At 31.9% G+C, this 11,947-nt stretch overlaps 1 protein-coding gene across 1 annotated transcript; it reads left to right on the forward strand.

Annotated features, from left to right (window-relative positions):
• Positions 1-3,551: 3,551 nt before the first annotated feature.
• Positions 3,552-6,537, forward strand: LOC111407918. Its single transcript, XM_023037634.1, has 5 exons — positions 3,552-3,905; positions 5,429-5,472; positions 5,548-5,830; positions 5,925-6,220; positions 6,305-6,537. Exons 1-4 carry the CDS (start codon positions 3,854-3,856, stop codon positions 6,218-6,220), a joined length of 675 nt encoding a protein of 224 aa, XP_022893402.1. The 5' UTR covers positions 3,552-3,853; the 3' UTR covers positions 6,305-6,537.
• Positions 6,538-11,947: the final 5,410 nt, after the last annotated feature.

The following is an 11,947-nucleotide window of genomic DNA, read 5'->3' on the forward strand; positions in this document are numbered from 1 at the left end:
AGAGACTCTAAATACTGTGAGATAGCATCTGTGGAAACACGGCTAGTTCTCTAGAGTGAGAAATGCAACCTTAATTGAAAAGCTTTTTGCGGAAGTACTTGTGGACCCAAATGATTTCAAAAACATTTTAAATCCTTACTTGATTCAGAAGATTGATTAAGTACATGCAAAGCATCTATAAGAGCATACTGGAGGGAAAACCTGTTTACTTCCATTTGATTACTGTAAGTTATTTACTTGTTCTTACATGCTTATGTTTTAATTATTCTGATGAACAATTCACAAGCATCCACATCCACTAATGATAATAATCTCATATTATTTTTAGATGAAAAAAATGTTTCGTTTTTATTTAAATTAGATGAAAAATCTGAAGATATATTCCCTGTTGGCAAAGAAAAAATTGAAGAAATATATAGAGACATAGATTATAATTGTAGAAATAATATAAGATTTGATTCTGTGGAAATTAGTAGAGAGATGAGAAAGGTAGAAGATATTATAACCAAACGTAGAAATATACAAGAAGAAATTTTAGAAGGATTAGTTCAAGGATATATAACCAAGAAAGGTCAACCTATAATTTTTGAAGAACTATCAAGATACAAAGAATATTTAAAGGTGTTTGAAAAGTTGAAAAATATAGATATAGGTCCTGATTGATAAATCTTTAAATATATAAGATACATCTTGCAAATAACTATAGTAAGGGCAAAATAATATTTTTAATAAAAGAGGCCATTGTGGAAAATAGGAACAATTTTCCAGCCTTTCTAAAAATTACACCGAATTTGGTAGGGGACAGTAAGATCGTCAATCTTTAAATCATTTTAAAACTCTTTATTAATATTTTAATTCAGAGAACACTTCAAAATTTTTTACTATTCAAATTTATAGATGCCGCTCTCTAAATTATAAAATATTTTCTTTAAATATAGAAAGTTTCTTTAAAATCCTCTAATACAATAACTATGAGAAAAGTTAAATTTCGACCTTGCTTGCCGAAAATCACAAACAAAGCTTACAATCTATGTGGAAGAAAAGTAAAGAAATAAATGAGTCATTAACATGGGACAATACTAAGAGAAAATTCAAAATCAGTTCGAAAAGAAAAGAAATAAATTAAATATTATTTTCTACCAGACTTCTTATATTATTAAAATTAGAGGATAATCTTGCCTATAAATATAAAGGCTTTGTATACTTTTTAAAATTCAATTTTATTATTCGATTTTTGATTAATAAACTATTTTAGTTTTTCCGTTTATTGGTGGATTCCAATATATATTTGGTGAATTCTAAATAATTATCACGTCTGTTCCAGCGAAATTCAAGGAAACACTCGTTCGTGTGTTACGAACTAAACACTTTTATTTTATCCACGTTCCCGTTCTACGTCAGGTGGTATCAAAGCAGGCTTTTTCTCTTCTTAATATCTTTGATTCATAAACCTAGGTGACGTGCTAACTACTAAGGCAGAGTTGGATGCAACAATCGACGGCTTGACAATCTTACTATTCAGATTGAAGATATTCATCAATTTGTTTTCTTTGGGGTGTTGAAAACAAATGGCAGAAATAACAACTAGCAATCAATAATAAATGGATTACTGAGCCTATAATTCTAAGAGAAAATGACAGAAGACTCGTAATAGAAAAAAGCAAATCGGATGTCACATACAAGGAAGAGAAAGATGAAAAATATATGGATGAAATTTGTGGACAAAAAGAAGGAGATTTCGTATGCAATGTAGAGAAAGTCTTGTGCTCATCCAAGTAGGAAGATTTAAATCATCATGAAAAGATATTTCAGGCCAATGATGCTGTTTGCAGTCAAATCATATATAATTGCAGTTGTGAGAATCTTATCACAAAAAAGCTGGTGCATCAACTGAATCTGCCAAACAAACCACATTCAAATCTGTATCCAATTGAATGGATCGAGAAAGGTTTGTATATTCAACTGACTTAAATTTGTAAGGTACCTTTGTTAATTGAGACTTGTCACAAATCAGAAGTTATTTGTGATCTTGTTTTGTTGGATGGGTGTCATATTCTACTGGACAGATAGTGGCAAATTAATGTGAATGACATACATAAGGGTAAAATTTGTTCCATCATTTGGGTTAGAACTTGTTTTCTAACTTTACTAATACCAAAGTAGAAATTGATGCTTGAACTCTATTTTCCTTCATAATTAGTTTCAAAGGAAATTCAAAGCAAAGCAGGGAATTGAACCACAAATTATGTTCTCCTTGAGCTAGAAGTACATTAAGTGACGTGGATAAAAATGGGGATGCGACTGGTTGTAACAGACTGATAGTAGGCTTCAATAGATGGTGGGGTGACAATGGGTGTGGATGTGGGAGATAGGATATGAATTTGGGAAGAAAAAAATTAAGTAATAGTGTAGGATTGTAAGGTAGGATGGGACGTAGTACATAGTATTCTAAAATGTATGTATATGCTTTGCTTACACCCGCATGTGCTCAAGACTTTTTCAAAACGCCTCACATATGGAGTATGTATGTAATAATATGGTCAACACATTTTCGTTGACAGCATATGCATGATTAGATTTAGCCCAACAAAGCCAAACCCATTTTTATAACTTAAAAATACAAATTGAGCCCAACAAACATCAAATTCGCCCAAGATCACTTAAACCAATGAATTATACAACAATTTGTATGATTTTGATGTTTGGAAAAATCAAAATAAGTTTTTCGTAGAGTTGCAAACCCTCTACGTCGAGTCTCTTTCTTCAATATTCCTCTACTTTTACTAACAAGTGATGGTAATAATGCACAATATGTTGATAATTGTGATAGTGAAGAGGATATTGACAATAATATCTTATCATTTACAAGAGGTAATAGAAATTTTTTAGTTGAAATAAGAGAGTCCAATGAAGATTATTTTGTATCAAATGAGATGAAAGGCGATTGGATGAAGAAGAGGAGATTGAACTGAATCGATAAAGACATAGACCATATTCAGGATTATTAAATTGGCGTTCTTGTTTAATCCAATTGCAAGAATTGATTACTAAATAATTATAGTATTTGTGATTTTAAGCTATATATATATATATATATATATTGAAAATTTGAAGAATATATATAAAGTTCAAAGAAATGCATTATTTTATTTATTTATCAGTTTATATTGGACAACACATAATTAGGAAATTGAATTGAATCGATAAAGACATAGACCATATTTAGGATTATTGTTGAAAATTTGAAGAATATATATAAAGTTCAAAGAAATGCAATATTTTATTTATTTATCAGTTTATATTGGACAACACATAATTATATGTATGCTTTACATGTACACATATATACATATGTTTGTAATGCTCGATACTCACAATAACGCATTTTATAAACTTGGCAGTACATACTTGATTTTTAAAAACTTAAATTCTGATTTTTTTTAAATGAAAAAAAAAATTAGAAAATAGGGATGGAATAATTTTTCCTTTAAAAAACGCTTATAAAATGTATCCCCATTCCCCATAATCAAAAGTAGGCCCTACAGAAAAGTAAATGAATTATTACCGTCTCTTCGTGCAAAATCAACTGCATACTGAAAAACTGATCGACAAATTTCTTCTTTCCCGAACTGTCCCTAGATTTTCTTCACTGCACGTCCGCACTAACCGGCTCTATCCTCGGTACACCTCACACCAATCTTTCCCCTTGAACCAGCCTAAACCCTGAAATTTGGTGCCTTTTCAGCCGTCGAATTTTCTTAATTTCATTTTATACTACTGGAAATCACATACATTCATTTTTATAGTGAAAAGTCATAGTTTCTTTGTTGGGTTAGTTCAATAAAAAAATATTATGGGAAAAAGAAAGAGAAGAGCTAACTTGGATGAAACACCACCATTGTCAGGTAAATTAGGTTATTTTTCTGGGTTTATATTTTTATTTAGTAAATTCTTTGTGTAATTGGTTATATGATTGAAATATTTTGATGGGTTTTTGATGACGCAGTGGAATATTTCTAAGAAATTTCTTAATTATGATGATAAAAACCATAAACTCTTTCTGAAATTCATTTTTGGTGAATAGAAGTATATATCTTGATGAATATGTATATTAATAAAGGCCTCTGATGCATTAAAAGATGAAATACATTTTTGTTTACATATTGGCTTTTGTTTTGGTGAAAATGTGTGCTGTTTTGCATCATTATTTTTTGTTTCAAAATCAAATATATCAATTTAGTTCGACATTCTGTGTAGTTCCAATCATCGGCTTAACGTTTATATCTTCACCAGTTCTACAAGTCCACTTCAGTTTTTCAATTCACAATATCAGATATTCTGTTTAGTGTATTTGATGAAGGTTGATGGAATAATGTAATTGGAGCATGAAATAAACTTAATCTACTGATTTGGCATAAAAAGGTTAAAGTGATCCAAGTGAAACTTTGCTTAAAGGTCAGTGTCTACTAATATTTTAACCACAGACGAAGTGATAAAATCTGGATTCTATTGTTCACTAAATCATGGAAACTTTTTTCTAATGAAAATTCACCCTATGTATATCCAATCTTGTTTTTTAATTTTGTCTCCTACACATTGATCCAAATAAACCGTTATGGAATTATCAAGTTTGCATCTTCTACATCCTTTCTTTTAGATTGTGAATTTCTCTACATTTTCATACCACTTTTATGGATGGTAAAGTCACATGCCATTAAATTTTTTGATTTGGGCATAAGCCCAAACTCAATGTTTTATTTGGTACTTTGTCTTCCATCTAGACCAATTAGTTTGCTCGTCTTATCCTCTTCACAGACTCTCTCATGTCAAAGATACTGATTTTTTTAGTAAAGTTGGCTTTCTATATAATAGAGTTTGACAAATTCTCAAGAAGATCCACCAATATGCATGTTATTAAATAATTTATTGAAGTAATTATTCTTTTTCTTTCTGTGGTCTCGCCGCTATGGAAGTACAAGTATTCCTCAAAATTATTTGATTTTTATCTTTGATATACTTGGTCTAGATCTTTCTCATAATGTCTCCTTGCGGAATTTTTTCCCTTTTCTAGACATTCTTGTAAATAGCTTTCTACCCATTATTGGTTCTGTAGACCAACCTTTCTGGATTTCCATTAAGCCGATTTATACTTCTCAAAATCATATGCATATTTATGTATTGATAAGTTTCAACAGCATCTGTAGTTATAAGTGCTACCTGAACCTCATCAAAATAGCACCTCTGTTTACATTCAGATGTGATTGACTCTTACTTTCCTTTCTGTTCTTTTTCTTTTTCTTTTTCTTTTTTATATATATATTTATACGAGGAGTTACATACCTGATTATGCATTATTATCCAAGAGTAAATTTCCATATGATAATTTATTTAATTATCATTGGCTGATAACCATTCTTCGAATTCGCAGAATTCATGCCGCCTTCACCTCAAACGGACATGTTTTCAAAAGAGGTTGTTTCTCATAGTTCGATTTTTATGCTCTCTTACCTCGTTCTCTGTATTTTGTTAAATTTTATTTTAATGCAGAAATCTTCTCACCAAGCTGAATACAGTGCGGCACAGCCTCCATTATCCATTACGGATATTAGAGATAATTCCATGAAGATACCACAAGGCCACCAGTCACCTTATGGTTCTGGTTGTGGTTTATTATTGAGGCACCCTCATCATTGTTTTAGCCGCCGTTATTCTAGACGAAGCACTAATCACTCTGAAGCATCAACTTCTAATAGGAAGGGTCATCCTGTAAATGATATGAAATTGTCCTTTAAACTGCCTAATAAAGACTCTTCAGACTCGCAGCATATAGGTAGACTTCATTAGTCGATCTAATTGTCCTTTAATCAGCCTACTCAGATCATCTTATTTAATATCTTCGTTTTCTCTTCTGTTTTTAATCTCAGAAAGTAGGGGAAGAACATCCCATAAACCAGGAAGAATTAGGTCGAGTTCATTGGTGATGAACGCAATATCTGCTGATGTTTGGAAAATGGAATGTGGTATATGCCAGAAACTCGTGAGGAAGAAACCCTTCATCCTTGGGAGCTCTATGTCGTCTAGTGATCTCTCGGTGGCTGCCGTTTTGGTCTGCGGTCATGTTTATCATGCTGATTGTTTGGAACAGGAAACGAGCCATGAAGATAGACGGGATCCTTCTTGTCCATTGTGTTCAAACCGGCTCTCGCACGTTGATGCCTAGGTATGTCCAGTCTCGCTGTGCAGGTTTTGTATGCCAAACCTGAAAAAATAGTTTCCAAAATAAGGACATGGTGGATTTTTGCAGGTGTTTAATGTTATGCTAGTATTCCAGGAATCATCAAATATGTTGTTATGAAAAAGATGCATATGTATGTATTTATGTTTTAACTTATGAAGATCAGATGAGAGCTCTGGTTTTTCATTATAGAGAGCATTATGTTAATGCTATTTGCACTTATTTTGGGCCATCATATTGTAATTCAGCTTATGAGTGTTTTCTGATTTTGTATGTGGGTTTTTAATAATGCTTTTCTCCTTCTTCATTTTTTTTCCAGATTTTTTAGCATTCTTCTTGAAAAGGTAATTTTGGTTAATAACTATGCTTGCATGATGCTCTTTATACGACATTAATTTGCACAGTTCATTTCAGTTCAATATATTTTAAATTGGCAAAATTCAAACTATAAATTATGAATTATTTCTTCTGTACATAAATCGTATTCTACAAACTTTGAAAGCATTATAAACTACATTTTCAAGTATGCTAGGTTGAGTGTAGAGTTTTTTTGACAGTGTAATTTATGCTTACATCACGAGTTGCCATGTAGTCCTACATCGGGTACTAGGTTCTTCCCTCAAATTCCGCGAAGGTATTTCATTTGCAGGGGTGGATCATGACACTTTCGGTTGGGGTTACAATCAAACTTTCAAACGATGGATAAATCGTAAATGGTAATGGCAGTTCGTAATCGATAGATTGGGAGTGAGATATAAAGGTACAAAGTTGAGTTTGGAGCTGCCAGTTGCATAATATATTTATAGTATAGGTTTTCAACTTTGACATTCTTCAAAAAAAAAAAAAAAAAAAAACTGGTGAGTCAATTGACCCTATAGGACCCCCTCCAGGTCTGCCCCTGTTCATTTGTGAATTTATGTTAAAAAGCTTTAAGAGATTTCTAACGGGATCAAATGCCACTAGTGTTTGTTTTATTGTGACATAGTGTGCGTAAATATTGCCCAGATGTCATGAATATAATATATGACACCTAACAGGTCAAAGAACACGAAGATTCACTTTCAAAGAGTTGATAGAACTAAATGTTCAATATGCAAGTAATATGAACAATGTGACTCAACTAATGTTCGAAAGTGTTGTTTTCATATTTTTTGTGCCAAATGACATACCCCTTATTAGAAATGGCAAAATAATCCGTCCGCCCCATGAAAAAGTACAAAAAAAAATAAAAATAAAATAAAGAAGCTTAATTTTTGAAATGTGCTTAATCACATGGGACTTCAAAGATACGGGATTGGTTCTATTCATCGATTCTTTTCGATATCCTTTTGAAATATTCTTACGTGGGCTACATTTGGACTTCTGTGATTTGGGCAAAAGATGCTTAGCACTTGTTTGACCCCAATTTTAGGAGAGGAATGAATTTTTAAATAATGTATTGATGAGAAATATATAGTTATAATATATGAAAAAAATTTAGATTTGTGTGTAATATTATTTTATTGAAAAATGTGTGGTTAAAATGATATTAAAATATTGTTGAAAAATAATTTTTTTTCAAAAGAATGAGACTTAAACAAGGACTTAATTTTTTCGATTTGTTTAATGTAGATCGGTATGATATCTCCAAGTAGATTGAGGATGACACTGATGGGGTGAAAGGCAAAGGTCACACAATATTAAACTGAGAAGCAAGATAATCAAAACAGCCTAAAGTAAAACAGTGCAGAAAATTAAAGATTCGACACAAGACTTCTTTCGATCTAAGTCCCGAAGGTTCGGCGATCGCTTCAAACGCCTACATCCCCCGTTGAGCATCCAACAAGTTGGATTACGCTCGATTGCACTATAATGGCCAAAATTGGCAACTTCCGATTACAAATGTTCAACAAATACAAAGAGATAAGGCAAAGACATTTATCTCTCAAGATCGACCCAACACCTTCGAAGAATCACAAAGAATCTTCACTGCATCTCTCTCAAAACATCACAACTTAAGAGAATATAGGATTTTACAGATAATCACTCAGAATATCTAATCAGATCACTAAAATTTTCATGTTTAAGGCCTCAAATCAGAGATTTTAGCTAAAGAATCAGAACTGACGAAATCCTAACCACACGAGAAGTTTTTCTCTCACAAGAACCAAGAGTCGGACGCGTTAATTGAGTGTGTGTTGTGCCAAGTGAAACGACACCAATAATAGAAGATTCCAGATCCAATCCAATAGTCCAGGCCAATCCAGGTCCAGTCACATGTCTCCATCCAGTTGAAAGTGTCAATTTAATAAAGCTGCAATTTCATAAAACACGACTTTTCAACATCATAAAATTCTGGAAGCTTATAACCATGGTTCGAATCTCACATTCTCTACCTTGCTACTAGAATTTTTGGAACTATAGTGCAGTCAGGAGCAAATCCTTAACTCATTTTCATTTGCTCTATATACCTGTACATAAATCACAAAGAATCAACATATAAAAATTTCAAACAGTTTAAGAATTTATTTAAAGGAATTACTTTTGTACTCATATCTGATGGATTAAACTGAGTATAAACTTTTTCAAACTTAATTTCACCTTTTGAAATTATATCTCTTAAAAAATGGTACTTAACATCAATATGTTTCGATCTATCATGAAACATGGGATTTTTACTTAGGTGAATTGCATTTTGGTTATCAAAAAATAGCATAGTGTGATTATCATCAAAACTCATTTTGGTCAGTAAGCCATTTAACCAGATCCATTCCTTAACAGCATCAGTAGCTGCTATATATTATGTTTCAGTAGAAGACAGAGCAACTATTCTCTGAAGTTGAGACTTCCAACTAATAACAGTACCACACAATGTATAAAATAGGACGATGTTGATTTTCTATTATCTCTATTCCGAGCAAAATCAAAGTCAGTACACCCTTTCAAACTTATCCCATTTTTATCTGATTTAAACACTAATCCTAAGTTTGATGATAACCGTAATAATCACTTCAAGGCATGCTAATGTTCTTCACCAGGATTACGCATGAATCTACTTAAAATGCTAATACTATATGCAAGATCAAGTCTGGTTCATATCATCAAGTACATTACAGAACCAATTATAATAGCATATGGGATTTTTGACATTCTGGCATATTCTTCTTCAGATTTAGGACAAAATTCAGAAGATAGTTTAAAGTTATTAGCAAGAGGAAGTGTCACAGGCTTGCAGTCAAACATATCAAAAATTTTCAAAACTTTTGACACATAATCACATTGATTCAGAAATAGTATGTTTTTATCTTTGTTTTTCTAAATTTGCATGCCTAATATTCATTTGGCAGCACCAAGTTCTTTCATATCAAACTCTAATTTTAACTTTGATTTAATATCATCAATTTCAGATTTATCTGAACTAGGCAACATCATATCATCCACATAAAGAACCAAATATAATGAGTTTTTAACTCCATCACCTTTGCAATACAGACAAGTATCATATTGGCTTCTACCAAAACCAAGTTTTAAGACAAAGGTGCCAAACCTCTTGTACCATTGCCTAGGTGCTTGTTTTAGGCCATACAAAGATTTCTTTAGTAAACAAACAATATTTTCAGGATCATCCTTTTCAAAACCAATTGGTTGTTTCATATATATGGTTTCATCCAATTCCTCATACAAAAAAGCAGTCTTAGCATCAAGTTGATCAAGTTCACATTTAAATTGAGTTACAATAGCAAGCAATCATCTAATAGTAACATACTTAGCAATAGGGGAAAAAATTTCAGTGTAATCCACACGCTCTTTTTTTGTGTGAAACCCTTTGCTACAAGTCTGACTTTATATCTAACATTTTTACTGTCACCTTCCCCAGGTTTTACTTTATAAATCCACTTGCAGTCAATCAATTTTTGTCCTTTGGGTTTGTCAACCGAAATCCATGTTTTATTTTTAAGTAATGAGGTCATCTCATCTTCCATTGCCATTTTTCAGTTTCTGCTTTCTTTATATTTAATGGCTTCTTCAAAGGAATTTGGCTCATTTTCAGACAAGTCTTCGTAAGAAAATAAAGAAACAAAGGTGTCACTATCAAATCTGGTAGAGAGTCTGATTTGCCTCATCTTCCTATCTCTTGTGACTTAATACTCATCAAGGGGAAGAGCTGCAGAATTAGTCTCTTCAGTTTGATCAATTTCAGTTTCAGTTTCAGGTAGCAAAACATGTTCTTCATTTGCATTATCCCCTGCAGTAGACACAGAAGTATTTTCATTATTGCAGGAGGACTCCACCTCGATTTGAACATATTTTTCAGTTAGATTTTTCTCTTTTCCTTCAAGAAATGGCATCAATGACTCATTAAAGATAACATCCTTTCTTATTATTACCCTATAACCCTTTTCTGATTTAACCCATAGTCTATACCCTTTTAAATTGTCATTATAACACAAGAATATACACTTTAATGATCTTGGTTCTAATTTACCAATATTTTGATGAGCATAAACAACACAACCAAATACTTTCAAATAAGAGTAATTTACAAGGTTATTTGACCACACAGAATCAAGAACAGCAAAGTTTAAAGTACTAGAAGGACTCCTATTAATCAAATAGGCACCAGTTTTAACTGCTTCACCCCAAAACATCTTAGGTGGTCCAGAACTTAAAAGCATATATCTGACTTTATTCAATAAAGTTCTATTATTCTTTTAGTCATTCCATTTTGTTGTGGTGTGTGAGGAACAATTTTGTATCTCATGATACCATATTCTTTACAAAAATTATCAAATTCATAATTGTAGAATTCCAAATCATTATCAGTTCTCAGATAGTTTATTTTACAATCAGTCTAATTTTCAACTTGAGTTTTTCAATCCTCAAAGACAGAAAATGTCTCATCTTTTGATTTCAGTAAATGTACCCAGACTTTTCTTGAAAAATCATTAATTATAAGCAAAAAATACTTGAAACTAGTCAATATAGAGACAGAAGTAGGACCCCACAGGTCAGCATGCAAATACTCAAGTCTTTGTTTGGATTTATGGATTCCAGTTGGAAAAGAAAGTTTAAATTGTTTTCCCAAAATACAATGTTCACAAATACCAAAATCACCAAGATTATATTTTCCAAATACACCTTTTAAATGCAAGAAATTCAGTCCCTTTTTACCAATATGACCAAGTCTTTCATGCCACAATTTAGCCAAAGTAAAATTTTCAGACATAACAGAAGCAGTTAATCCAACTAAGGGTTTAGCATTCAGGCAATAAAGGCCATATCTTTTAGAGGTTGAAATGACCAAGTCATTCCCCCTAAGAATTTTTATATGTCCTTGACCAATAATTATGTTAAATTCCTTGTCATTTAGCATTCTTAAAGACACTAAGTTCCTTTTCAAATTTGGGACATGTCCTGTGTTCTCAAGGAACAAAACATTACCATTTTTCAATAACAATTTGACAGTTCCAATTCCAATCACTTTGCAGGCAAAATTATTGCCCATTATAACCTGTCCCTCTTTAGTTTTTTCCAGATTTATAAAACAATTTTGTTGGGGCACATGTGAAAGGAACAACTTGAGTCAAGTATCCATTCATCACTTTGACATTTTTCAGTACTTACTAAAACAAAACCGTTTTCGATTTTGATTTTATCATAGGCCAAGGCATTGCTTTCATCAAAACCTTTCTCTTTTGAATCATTTTTTTTTTTGAAACAATCTTTTGCAAA

This window comes from Olea europaea, chromosome 13 (genome assembly GCF_002742605.1).
Source record: "Olea europaea var. sylvestris chromosome 13, O_europaea_v1, whole genome shotgun sequence".
NCBI classification, from domain to species: Eukaryota; Viridiplantae; Streptophyta; class Magnoliopsida; order Lamiales; family Oleaceae; genus Olea; species Olea europaea.

What these genes read in the sequence shown, in the direction of transcription:
- LOC111407918 (XM_023037634.1), top strand. Translation starts at nt 3,854, where the DNA reads ATGGGAAAAAGAAAGAGAAGAGCTAACTTGGATGAAACACCACCATTG. An exon ending in CGGACATGTTTTCAAAAGAG is followed by an intron (nt 5,473 to 5,547) that starts GTTGTTTCTCAT and finishes ATTTTAATGCAG; the next exon opens with AAATCTTCTCACCAAGCTGA. An exon ending in TTCAGACTCGCAGCATATAG is followed by an intron (nt 5,831 to 5,924) that starts GTAGACTTCATT and finishes TTTTAATCTCAG; the next exon opens with AAAGTAGGGGAAGAACATCC.